General features: G+C 41.9%; 1 protein-coding gene across 1 annotated transcript in view; it reads right to left on the bottom strand.

Moving 5' to 3' along the window:
- MYOM3 (myomesin 3) overlaps positions 1–13,663 on the bottom strand; it is a 71,027-nt gene that overhangs the window by 3,534 nt on the left and 53,830 nt on the right. Inside the window, exons 26-36 of the mRNA XM_043506007.1 lie at positions 11,543–11,687; positions 10,347–10,406; positions 8,841–8,908; positions 8,438–8,548; positions 7,455–7,542; positions 6,273–6,311; positions 5,159–5,264; positions 4,115–4,278; positions 3,425–3,461; positions 1,536–1,558; positions 1,380–1,435 (exon numbers count right to left, since the gene is read on the bottom strand). Of these exons, the coding sequence (XP_043361942.1) occupies positions 1,380–1,435; positions 1,536–1,558; positions 3,425–3,461; positions 4,115–4,278; positions 5,159–5,264; positions 6,273–6,311; positions 7,455–7,542; positions 8,438–8,548; positions 8,841–8,908; positions 10,347–10,406; positions 11,543–11,687 (897 nt within the window). The remainder of the gene's footprint in view (positions 1–1,379; positions 1,436–1,535; positions 1,559–3,424; positions 3,462–4,114; positions 4,279–5,158; positions 5,265–6,272; positions 6,312–7,454; positions 7,543–8,437; positions 8,549–8,840; positions 8,909–10,346; positions 10,407–11,542; positions 11,688–13,663) is intronic.

The raw sequence follows: 13,663 nt of genomic DNA on the forward strand, positions 1-13,663 counted from the left end.
AGGATCTAGTTGAGTTGAGAAGTATATCAGAGGTGGCAGAACTAGGTTCTTGAGGGGGTGAGCAAGATTTATATTAGTGAACAAATCTACCAAAGCAAAACCTAAATAGTTCATATGAGGTTGTTAAAATTACAAATTATCATGGCTACTCAGGCTGTTAAGCTGGGCAGGTTTATCTTCTTTTGGACAGGTGTAGAGGTCTTACACACCAGAATAATGTGAATGGAGAGAATGACTGCTCTACATTTTTATTTATTTAGTGCATGCCAATGGTGTGTCTGACATGGTACAAACACACCAACTGCAACCTGTGTACAGCTCCTGCAGGGGTGTAGGTTTCCCTGCAGGGAGGCATCTTTGTTTAGAAGTCACAGGATCACAATGAGATAGAATTACCTTCTCCAGCCTGCAGCTTTAAACAAAGGGCAGTTATGGTTAAAATTTAATTACTCTTCCTTGCATGTTCCATGGGCACAGCTGTGGTTACATGAAGTGCAGGTGGCTTATATTAATCGCTTTCAAAACCTGGATTATACGTGTCTAAACAGAAGTTAGGCATTTTAAGTAACCTCAGAAGCCACTAGGATTTTTGATGGGACTGGCCAGTCAGTGAGATTTAGACATGGGCTTCTTTCTTCTGCCACTTTCCCCAGGGTAAATCAGGAATACTTCCATTGAAGTCAATGGGCCTGATTCTCATTTGTGCTAAGGCCCCTTTATACCACTCTGGCAGTGTAAAGGGACCTTAAAGTGGGCATAAATTACATTTACAGTCATTTTAAAGCCTCTTTACTCAGCCACAGTGCCCTTAGAGTAAAGGAGAATCCAGCCCAATAGATTATAAGACTAGTGTGACAGAAGAATCAGGACCCATATTAAAAGCTGTTAGCCTAAAGCAGGGATTGGGAAGGGAGACTAGGGGCATGTGAAACAGCTACAATATACCATTGTCAGCACCTGAAAATTAGGGTCTGATGTGTAAGGAGGGCAGTTGAGTAAGGAGAGAGATGTTCATGTAACTTTTCCTATGGTTAGCATTAAAACTATCCTTGCACTTCACAAGTGCACAACAATGGAACCTTGAGGCCTAGCTAGATTTGTGGATTTCAAAGGGAACCCCCACCCTACCCCCCCATATTTTCTCCTATAGAGAAGGTGTGTGTGTCTGGAAGGACCACCCACCATCATATTGCTCAGTATTGTTAGCAATGGGAATCACACCAGGCCTCTGACAACTGCAATGGCTCAGGAAAGCACAGGGATTGCAGCGGTGGCCATCCCCTTTATGGGGACTCAAGGTAGGGGAAAGCTCCTTGTGTTCTTCCTACCAGCCATCCGTGCAACCTGGCCATGATAGGTATACAGTTACTCAGTAGTACCTTATCCTCCATGATGGTGGCAACATCTGGCAGACCTTGAACAACTCTGGCACGATCTGGGAAGGAACAAATGTGACTGTTCAACTTTACATACTAGTATGACCCTTTGATCTGTATGACAGAACCAAGGAGAATGTGCAACGTTCGTTTACTTACTCTTTTCTGCTATCATCGCTTCCCTGAAAGTAAGAAAAAGATAATTAAAGAGAAATGTAGTATTTTTTATTTATTAAATATGTACCCTGAATGTTTTTAATAGGAACCTGTTCCCTAATTTCTATAGAGAACTTCACTTCCAAAGTGAAAGCAAAGATGTGCAGTAAGGTGAGATATTGGAACAGGGAAAATGTCTGAAATTTTCAGGGATTCTCTAGGTTTCATCTAGGGTGGGGGCATGGGGGGGATAAGGAAGAGTTTTTTGGCCTGTTTCTGGAACTAGAGAGACATGTTGAAAACAAATTTTTTTAATTCTTGATAATGGATAATGCAGCTCCTCTAATGTTTGGTGAAGGCTTGATCTCACAAGTGCTCCACCCAAGAAGGATCAGAGGTCCTTTCTGATTCGCTGGTCACTATAAGAAAAGGCTGATGTTGGAGTTTCAGCTTCGTGTCTAGGAAAACTTCTTCTTCTTTAAAAGTGAATTTAGTTTTGAAAACTGTCCCAGAGTGACAGTCTTGAAAGTGGAAGCCCTCTGTGTATCGCACAGGGACCAGGAAATGCAGGCTTCCTCACGGAATCCCATCATCATGCCTCAAACCTGATCTGGAAGGGTCACTCCTACATGTGAGAGGGAACTCCATTTCCAGGCCTCTCAGACTTAGGAGTGGCCATGATCCTGCAGTGACTTTTCCGCTGACCCAACATTTTTTCCCGTGGTTCATACTGCCAATCCCTGTGGAGCCATCCCTGCTGTAGTTGCTGGCCCCTATGCCTCTCCTGTACCAGTGCCATGCTTAGCCCCCACCTTCCAGCCTGGCCTGCCCAGGTGTAGTGTTGCTCCCCATTCCCGAGAGGGAACAGGACCTGCTGGAAGTGGATGAGGTCAGGTAGGTCCCTTGCGGGAGCCCTGGTGCAGGACTTGGCCCCACGGCAGTGTTATGGAGAAGCAGCACTGGGTGACCCACTGCCTACTTAGGTTTGGCCTTGTGGCCCCTCTGTTGTGATGGAGGGGCTGTGGGGCCAAACTTGAGTGGGCAGCGGACAGCCAGTGCTGCTGCTCCTCGCCGGGTTGTCAATGATATGTAATGGTCGTACGGCTGTGGGCACCACTAGTGTACTGTGCCTTTTGCTACAGGGGCCCCAGTCCATCAGTGTCTAGACTGCATCCACCAACTCATGTCACATCAGGTCCACTGCACAGCTGTCAGAGGGTAGTGAGCGTTAGCGGATAGCACGCAGAGCAGCCTCTAAACTAGGATTCTAGTGGAAGAAGATACTGTAGTATAACCAATACCCTGAGCCATTCATCCCTCCGTGGGATCCATTTCCTAGATGTTGCAAACATCTGAAATTGGATCCATGTTGGCAGATCCTTGCCGCAAACAGGGCCTTAGTGATATCCGTGGGGCTCTGCATGGGCATAAGGATCTGTGTGTATGGATCTGCTTTACAGCAGTGAGGGCAAACAGGGTCCTAAAATGCTATTTTCTATTTATTGGACAACATCTCACACATTGACTTACATTGGTTAAAGTAAAGAAGGATATTATCTAAATGCATATGGACCTTTTCCCCCTTGGCACTAATTCATTTTAATTTGCCTTGTCTTCCAAAGCTATGGCTTACTTATACCTTGCCCAGACATTCTCCTCCCTGCAAATATGAGCTTTGAATAATTTCCTGCATTTAGCAATTTTCACATTACCAAGGCTCTTTGTAAAAGAGAAATCTGCCAGGACTGGATCTCCGTGGTGGGATGTGCAGCGTGGAGGTTAATCCAAGCTGCAGAGTCTCATTTATTAACAAAAATAAACCAGGCAGTTTAGCTTTAAATGTAAACGGTTAGTTCAGCTTCAAATGTGAAAGTATTTGAGAAGAAACTCACTTTAGCCGTAGGTGTTCAGCCATTGCTTCTTCAAAAGCTGCAAGGAATAGAAGAGATTTTAAGAAGAAAGTGTAGTTTGTGGTTTGCTGTTTAATAGATTTAACCTAACGTGTGTGATAATAGGGACATGTAGAGACACACATAGAACAGTATTTATAGCTGCCTCAAGGAAACATTTGATCTATTTATGTGCTGCTAAAAGATCAAGGCCCTGATGCTCCCTTCCCACAGAGAAGCCCCAGGGAAGGGGAAAATAATCTGAACAACTCTGAGAGGTCCCAGTGGCAGAGTGAGAGTCACATTCTCTCCTCCAAGAGAGGGGCAGGGATGCTTCCTGCAAACCCCAAGGGTCTGTGGGGGAAGCAAATCAATTTTGGGTCATTTCTCAGGACAGTCCTACTCTCTGCGAGCTACCTCTCCCACGGCAGTAATGATCCTTAAGGGCGGTTGGAGTCTTCCTGCCATTAGCTACTCTGTCCATGCTGCACACCACCCTCCTCTGTGCACTTCCATCCACTCCCCGTCCTCACAGCATACCATCCCCATGGCACTTCACAGAGTTCCCCCTCTTCTGTGCTCCCCATCTCAGCGTGAGGGAAATGAGCCTGAAGGCCCAAGTGAGGGGGAAATCTCAGAAAGTAACAGGTGTTTAGCTCTTCCCTCAGACAGAAATGTTCTGCTCCAGTTCACCTTTCCCAGACAAGTCAGTTGACAGTCTGTGAGAATCTTTCCCGTAGAATATTTCCAGGGTATATTTCCCCTTATCCGAATCCGTGGGGTTCAGTATGTGTAGCCAGATCTGGTCCATTGTACTTCCACTTTTCAGCCTCTCACCACTTTCTAGTCGCTTCTCCCTAAGGAAACAAATTATATCATTTTAACAACATTGAAGTAAAATTGCACAAGTTTTGAGATTAAACTGACTTTTTAGGATCTATTGCTTAGAACAAGAGACTGGGAGCTAGGACTCTGGGGTTCTATTCCTGATGGCCATAGACTCACTGTGGGCAAGTCTCTTAGGGCTGGATTTTGAAAGGTATTTAGGCACCTAAACATGCAGAAAGGCACCTAGTGGGATTTTCAAAAGCCCAAGCCTAAATACCGTTGGAAATTTGGCCCCTTCACCTCTAAATTTTGCCTATCTGGAAAATGGGTCTATTCTGCAAGGGTGTTGTGATGCCAAATTAACTAATGTTGGGAAAGAACTTTGACATGCTCAAATAAAAGGGTGTATAAATGCGAAGCCGGAGTAGCATTTAGTTCTTCAGAGTGGGATGAGGCGGTCGTTCAGAGAAGTATAAAGCTGCACAGACGAAGTACTTTAAAAAAAAATACATCCTCCCATGTCTGTAGCTAACCTGTCATTTGATAGTATAATTATCACATTAGTGAAATCGTCACCCAGGAGTACTTGTGCAGCAGAAAATAAATAGAACATGATTGGTAACTGACGAGTTCCCACACACAATGCAATGTAAAGAGACAGTTGAATTTAAAACCCCTTATCCTGCAATCCTTATTCAGACGAATCCCCCACTGTCTTTAAGGAGTGCAGGTTCAGGCACAATGACCCGATCCTCAAAGGTATTTAGGCCCCTAACTCCCATTGATTTGAGTGGATGTTAGGAGCCTACAATACTTTGAGGATCTCAGCCAATGTGCTTTAATTTCCATGACAGATAGTACAGACTGTCCATCTGTTATGAGCCTTGCTAGCATATCTGAAGTACATACTTGTGATACCAGGTTGTTTTCATGTAGTCCGTGTAGTACTTCACTTCACTGTAGATTCGAATGCCTTCTGCAGTTGGCTGGACTTTCAGAGGTTTAGCAGAAAGGGCTAAGAAGAGAATTCAAAGTCTGGAATTTCACTGGATGACCAGCCAGTCTATATACTGGCAATTTTTTTTAAAAAAAAGAACCTAATATTTCACCCTGTTTGGAGAACACGGGCAGCTGAAAGCGACATGGCGTTCCAGCATATGAAGGCGCTATGGCCTCCACCCAGCAGAAATGTGCATACTTCCTCCGGAGGCCTGGATCCTAAGTAGAGGAGGTCCCATAGACACATTAGGGCCTTCTCTCAACCTCACCTTTCATTGTTCTAATACTGAGGCAGCCACCAATGATGGGGGTAAAGTACAATTTTTACCACCACATCACCTAGGCCTGCTCTGTGCAGGGTTTAACAATGCTTTCTGAATGGGATTTGCTCGGGTCTACACTGCACCAGGCCAGCTGAACCCATTGTCAGCAATGGGCACATTCTCTACTATAGACAAGGCCAGAGAGACTTAGCTCTCAGCTCACTTTGATGTTAGAATGTGACAACTACAGGTGTCTGGGCAGAAATAACATATCATAGCAAGAGTTAAAGGGATAACATTTCCTGCCCTTCTGGGAGGATCAGGTGAAAGATAGGAGTAGAATATATTTAACTCCTCTCTCACCTGCTGCAGCAGCCCTGCCTTCAGCTCACTTCTCTTCCCCTTCTTCTCATTTCCAGCTGTTTACTGACTGTTCTCCCCACACTTCAATTCCCCAAATCCCCCCAAACCCACAGCAGAGTCTAAATGCCTCCTGTTCTCCATTCACTTTACTCCCCATTGGCTACCTTTACAACACAGAGGAGTTTTACTTCAGAGAAAAAGGAGTGGCTTCTTGATCTGAACAAAGGACAACTTCTAAGTCCCAATCCCAGCCCTGAGACCAGCTCTTTCTCCCACCATGGGCAAATCACTTTGCCTCCCTCTGCCTCAGTTTCCCCATCTGTACAATAGGGATAATAGTTACATACCTCTGCTAAGTATTATTTTTACAGTCTGAAGCAGATGAGAAACAGACTTACCACTAACCCTGCAGAGCTCTTTGAGAATGTCTTCAAACCCTACACACACAGAAAGAAGCTTCAATCAGCCATAAATACGTTCACTAGCAATGTGCATCTGATTCACCAACAGCCTCTTCAGATCATAAAACCTACTGTATATGGTATTTATTTTGTTGTGTTTTCCTATTGGTAAACTTAACTGGCTATAAAGTTTTTGCCATTATCTCATTTATTTCTACATGTTGGACATATCTGACTTTATTCAGATGTTGTCAGCTTCCTTAATATTCAGCATACACAGTGATGTATCTCGCATGGGATACAAATTTACCTATCAGAGTTAAATGATAGATGCCAGATGACATGGCAGAGTTTAAAGCCTGGGGAAAAGAGTCTCCTGATTTCTGCTGAGTTTAAATGCTCGGAATACCTTTGAGTTTCACCCCTTCTGTCCCCTGCTGCTCGAGAGGTTTTATAGCACAGTCACGGTTTGAAAAATGACTGTGTGGAATGACATCGGGAGGATTGTCAATATTTACTCTCTCTCTAACTTCTGGAAGAATTCATAGCACTGCTAATTAAAGCAGGGGGTTGAAAGTAAAAGTGTCCTTTTTTCATTTGACATCACTGGTACTAAAGATTCTGCAATCAGAAACTCAGTTTTGTTGAGGCTGCACAATGGAAAACAGTACCCAGTTTGCTCTTCCCTCACTTTTGAGGATCTACAGAGCTAGCAGGAATTTAAACTTGCATATGTCAGTCATTAAATGAGATATGACAGAGACACATGCAAGGAGTAGCCATGGGATCTGATCCATTGACTTCAGTGGGCTTTGGATCAGGAACATAGTAAGTAAAAAGGGGCTGTTTGTACCTGGTACATTTTCTGATCCTAATCCCACTTTTAAATACTTCTTATTCTTGAAATTTACAACATACATATATAAGGTATACATAGCCTCCTGTACCAGAGAAGAGAAAAGAGTAGAAAACTCTCGAAGTCTACTAGAGAGCTCATAACGTAGACCTGATTACATTTGGAAGCATTTGTATATTAAAATAATGAGTACTATAGAAAACACTTAAAATAGGTGGAAAGTTTAATTTTAAAGCCGTGTTGAAAGCCTGATCATATATATATTTATATTTATATATATATAAAAGTGTAACATATTGCCTATTAGTATGAAATCATCCTACCTTCCTTACTGAGATCAAGTTCAGTAATGTCTTCTCCTCGGTCATCAGAAACAACCGCTTTGTATATTCCTTTATCCTCTTTGGTAAGCTGGCAAAATATTTCAAAATGGAAATTTCCCAGATCACTAAAGTATGGGACAGTTTTGGGTGGGTGAGATCAGAGCTCTGTTTGTAATGTACTGGTGAATTTCCCTTGGTCATTTGGGTGAATTTGGTGAGTTAACAACAGTATTGACTAGAATGAAAGCAGCCCCTTGCAAGCTTCCCCTATACAGCCATACTGATGCACATCAATCTCCACCTGCAGGATTGATGTATATTGATGGTCCTGGGTCTCAGATAAGCAGAGATTGCCACTCACGCTTATGTATATACTAGTTTTTGATAAGGAAATGGTTTATTTGAAATTAAATTGAAAAACTGAGACCAAGCAGGATAACTCTGCACAGACAAAACTCTAGTTCATTAACTCTACCACAGAGCCCCCTTCATTCACCTGTTGATGCTCTGTGGGTCAAGGATTCATTGATTTTTAATGGCAAAAGGGACCATTACGTCAGCTAGAGTGAGCTCCTGCAGATCACAGGCCATATAATTTCATCCCGTTACTCCTGTATTGAGCCCAATAACTTGTGTTTGACCAAAGCCTCTCACAGAAAGGCATCCAGTCTTGATCTGAAGACTTCAAGAGAAGGAGAATCCACCACTTCTTTTGGGAGTTTGTTCCAATGGTTAATCACTCTCACTGTTAAAAATATGGGCCTTATTTCTAATTTGAATTTCTCTGGCTTTATCTTCCAGCCTTTGGGCTGTTTTTTTTTCCATGCTTTCTTCTGCATTTGAAGAGTGCCTAGCACACTGTGGGTACTGCCAGAAACAAACAGTAAATGCTAATAATAATAATATCTTAGTAATATCTACCCACATTTATTGCATGTTGAAGTGATATCACGAATGCCCCCAAATTGCATTATGTTTTTCACCTTTTTAATCCGAAGAGTTCCAGTCCCAGTCTGCGGATCATATAGACCATCCAAATGTGCTTTTTTATCCAAGAACCATTTAAAGTTGGTGTCTTTTTTCATGTTTGTTGCCTGTTCGAAGTAAAGGTTTAGCAATCAGAATACTGATCTTTCTAAATGTAAGGATGTCTTTGTAATTATGAGACTTCAGCTGTCCCAGGGGATTCCCTCAGTATTAGGTGAAGCTTTCCCCCTTGTTTTCCAGAGCTGTTAGGATTTACTTCCAGGATCTTGCCTTTTATCAGTTGGCAAATATCAATTAGTTAGAGCTGGTGTTATTTATGCAGTCTCTTTAAAATGCACATCTATATTAACAATAGATGGATGCTACTATACACAGTAACAATTGTATAGTAATACTTACCTTGCACGTCAGCAGAACTTCACAATCCTCAGTAACCTTCCATTGCAAATTTTCTATAAAATGAGGACCTACAAGTAAAAAAACAAAACAAAAAACCAGTCTGTAGTGCTTCCTGCAGGTCTGCTTTTAATATTAGACCATGCAATGGCTCCATCTAGTGGTAAATCGAGCACTGTCCGCCTTGTATTAACTCTTCCGTGTTCCAGTTTTATGGAATTTGTATTTTATATGCAGTAGGCACCATAATATTAGATGTATAATTTTAAAAAGTTCCCGAGGGCAATAGTTCTTATGGTGACTAACAGGACTTTTCTTAAAATGCTGGTATATTATGCTCTCCAGTTACTCCTTTGATTTAGTAACTGGGTTGAGTGTCAGGTCAATATTGAAAGATTATGGATGTTCTGCAGGTGGAGGGCAATGGAATAGATAATGTGTAAATATTCCAATCTGCTCTCCTGCAATGAACTACCTGTGAATCCAATTAAAAGGCAAATTCATCTGTCAATTTTTAATCTGGTTCTGTGCCCACAATTCAAAAGGATCTTGACTAATTGGAGAGGGTTCAGAGAAGAGCCATGATAATGACTAAAGGATTAGAAAACCTGCCTTACAGTGATGGACTGAAGGAGCTCAGTCTATTTATCTTAACAAAGAGAAGGCTCAGAGTGATTTGATTACAGTCTATAAGTACCTACATGGGAAACAAATATTTAATAATTGGCTCTTCAATCTAGCAGAGAAAGGTACAACTCGATCCAATATCTGAAAGTTGAAGCTAGACAAATTCAGACTGGAAATAAGGTGTAAATTTTTAATGGTGAGAACAATTAACTATTGGAACAATTTATCAAGGGTTGTGGTGGATTCCCCACCACTCACACTTTTAAAATCAAGATTGGATGTTTTTCTAAAAGATCTGCTCTAGGAATCGTTTTGGGGGAGTTCTATATAGCTTATGTTATGCAGCAGGCCAGACTAGATGATCACAAAGGTCTCTCTGGACTTGGAATCTATGAATCAGCTACTCTTTTCCATGAAAACAGCTTTTTTATACTCATTATTCATAAATCAGCCACAAGGTAGGGGAGGGAGACAGGGGAATGTACTGCTCCCATTGACAGTGAAGATTTCCACATTCTCTGCTTTCCACCAGGAGATAAAGATGGATCTGAGTCTCATCTGAACTGGACCTTTTCTGAATCTCAGGCATGTTCAGAGTCAGGGTGTTGGTTCAGGGGCCCTCTTCCAGAGACAGCTGGTCACATGCCTCGAACTATTAAAACAAATCAAACTTTGATTTGATTTGATTTTTAATGGCCAGAAAACAGTAACCTAAAATAAAATGCTCTATCTTAGTCCAGCAAGCAGTTTAAATAAGAGTATACTGAAGAGAGCAATTTACTTTTCACTTATTGTTTGGGCTCTCAATAAAATATCCTTGTTTCAGCTTTCACCAACTTTTCACCAGTCCTGGCAAAGTCAGTGACCTTGAGGCTATTTTACCTTGCTTTCTCCTCCAGTCTCTCCATTTAGCATCTGCCTCCGCCTCAACTTTATCAAAACCTGAAAGAACAAACAGTGACAGATAAGAGTCAACAAAAGGGCATTGAAACAACCATTACAACCCCTTTCCATGTAACATGGTATAGATTCCTAACCAGGAAGGATGTTACTCTAAAACACATACAGTGTATGATATTTCTAAGAGCCATCTCTCCAGCCTCAGTTAAACTCTGTTCTTCAGTATAGAATCCTTGGCAAGGTCAGCTCTATTAGCCTTTCATGCTCCTAGCAGCTCAGAATGTAATATTTATTTTCAAAAAGATACAGTGAATTTGCTTTTAAGAGCTGATCTTTAGGCAGTGGAAGTTTCCATCGGTTTAAATAGGAGTTTTTTGGGGTATGTAAAGAATACAGGATTGAGTCCTGGAACTTGCAACTTTTCAAGGGAGAAATATTAGAAATACAGATTCAGGCATCAAGAGACTCAATCCAATAAGATTAAAAACAATCGCCAAACTGTTTAAAAATGAGAACTGTCAAATAAAGGGTACAGTATTATTTAGGGAAGAATTTAGACTGGAAAACTGTAACTTTCTGTTCATAAAGAGTCAACAATGTTTTTGTACACTGGCATATATGGGCCTATCTGTTCACCTTCCAGAGCTCCATTCTCTTTTCCATATGGACTTTCTCTATTCACTGCAGTTTCTTTATTGCACTTATTCAAATGTTAACGTCCTTGAATTTTCAGGCCAATGTTATGATAAGATAAAACGACTAAAAATCACAGTACACACCATCAACCCCTGTGTGTCAATAGATAGTTTGTTGTGAGGGAATTACTTGTATACAGCAAACAAAAAAGAAAAATATATGAACACAGATCCATGGCTGTGATGTTCTAGCAGGGCAAGATTATTATCCAGGACTCCAGATATAAAACCAAAGTTTTGGATCTGTGCTAAGGAGCCATTCAGATAGCTTCTACTGGAAGACTGATTCCTGGCTTTTGAATACATGCATTAAAATAAATACTTGATACCTTCAATCACTACCCACAATATAACTGTGGGGAACAATTTGTGGCCATTAGCTGGCACTCTCTCTAAGGGTCTGATCCAAAATGTACTGAAGCCAGTAGAAAAACTCCCACTGAGTTCAGTGGGCTTTGGATTAAGCCCTGAATCTCTACTTACTGTCATCAATAAGAGCCAGAGTGAACTGGTTTTTAGCTTTTCCATCTTGCAGCTGGGCTGTGTACATCCCCTTATCGTCATCACAGAAGTCCTGGATTACTAGTTCTATGACGCCGTTTGCTCTGTCAAAGTTTATCTTATGTGTCTGTGAAACAAAGTATTGGTAAAAAGAAAAGGAGTACTTGTGGCACCTTAGAGACTAACAAATTTATTAGAGCATAAACTTTCGTGAGCTACAGCTCACTTCATCGGATGCAAAGTATTGGTAGTAAATTGGTCAGTTTTTCATAGGGAAATTATTCCAGCATCAAATCCCAGCCCCATGCTGTCTTCAACATAGAGCCTGGCTGGAGCTATAGCGCCTAGCTTTGCTCTACACCTGTAGAACTACCCTGGTATATTTTCCCTGGATACCTGTGGTATGGCTGCACTGCCTATAAAAGGTGTATTCTTAACTCAGGTTAGCTAACTTGGGTAAAAATAGCAGTGAAGACATGGCAGCTTGGTTCTTAACTCGGGTTAGCAGCTCAAGTGAAACCCTGCAAGGCAGCCTGGGATAAAACTTGAGTTGCTAACTCAAGTTAGAAGTCGAGTCTCCATGTCTTCATTGCTATTTTAACCCAAGTTAAGAATGTATTTTTTTTTTTTTTGTGCAGTGTAGACACACCCAGGGCTACAGTGGGGTCAACAAACCCTCTCCCTCCTCATGCCCATCCCTTACTCTGGTGTAATCGTGGTCCAGGATTTGACTCCCAAATGAATTTTGTTTTCTATTAAAAGTCCATATGCATTTGTGTACTGGGTTTTCACATCAGCACAGGGGAACCTGCTTGTGGCAGAGTGTTTCTGCGGAGAACACAGCTAAGAGGTTTCCACTGTAACACATAGTACAATAGATTCTCCCTTGCTGCATATTAAACCTCCCAACTCGCCAGGATTCTGTGCGATCACATGGATTTTTATGTAATGAAAAAGTGCTCTTGAAAGCAGCAGCCATGTGTTGCAAGTAGTCATACCTCTGGGTGGTAGTGAGGGTAACACCTCCACCCCATGGCACTGTGCACTCACTAATATACCATGAATGTTTATATATACCCACGCTTAAATCCATCAGACGTTTAAAAATGTTAGCTGTCATCATTAGTCGTGGCCAACCTGTTTGCCGCAAGCAAATATTACCAATACGAAGAGCTTGAAATGCACTGTTTAACCATGCATTACCACATAAACCACACAGTCGAGAAAAGATAGTGACTGCATAGAGAAAGCCTCAAAGAATGTTGCTAGACACTGTCTGTCTCTGGAGAACACATGACATCAAAGGCTAGAAGAGGCTTCAGGTTTTGCCTATCATAAAACACCCATGACTTTGTTATTTTGACATTGTTAGACTGCATTTGAACCACAGGTGAATAGTTCCATTATCCTTTTCTTAATTCTGAGCCATCCAGTACCCCAGAGTAAATACTTTTTAAACCATATATAGCATTAGGTTCTGGGATGGGAGGGCCAAAAAGGGGTTAATATGTTCTTTTAAATGTACAACAATGCAAGAATACTTTGCGACACATGATGCAATGTTATTTTCAATGTCTGCAATTTCAAAACGAGTTGCATGCATCTGCTCTCAAAAGCCAGAAGATTTATGCATAGCCAATTCAAAGACGGGTGTGAAAACCAGCCAGGCTTGCTGGGTACTACAGAAGGGGCAGCATTAACACTCCCCCTCATCTAACTGGCAAAGACAGTATTTCTTAGCACATGCTCACACCAGGGCTAAATTAGTCATGGGGGACTGGATTCTTTGGTGCACCAAACTCGCTTACAATGTAAAGTGAACTTAAAATGGTTGGAGATTGGGGAGAAAGTCTGCTAGTGCACAGCTGGCAGAGGTAGCTCTGCTGCCTGACTGTGTCATATTCTTCATTGCAGCTCCCAACCCCCTTCTCAGCATAAGGGGATGTAGGGTGTGTGTCAGGAATGGGGATGGGAAGGGGTCAGAGTGGAGTGAGGTTCTCTCATGCTCAGTTCTCTGCTGGCACAAAGTGCCCAAGGGACGTTACATCATAGACTTTAACTAATGTTTGGATTTGACAGCTGAGAATCCGGGAGCAGTGACTG

The sequence above is a fragment of the Dermochelys coriacea genome, chromosome 19 (genome assembly GCF_009764565.3).
Source record: "Dermochelys coriacea isolate rDerCor1 chromosome 19, rDerCor1.pri.v4, whole genome shotgun sequence".
Taxonomy (NCBI): Eukaryota; Metazoa; Chordata; order Testudines; family Dermochelyidae; genus Dermochelys; species Dermochelys coriacea.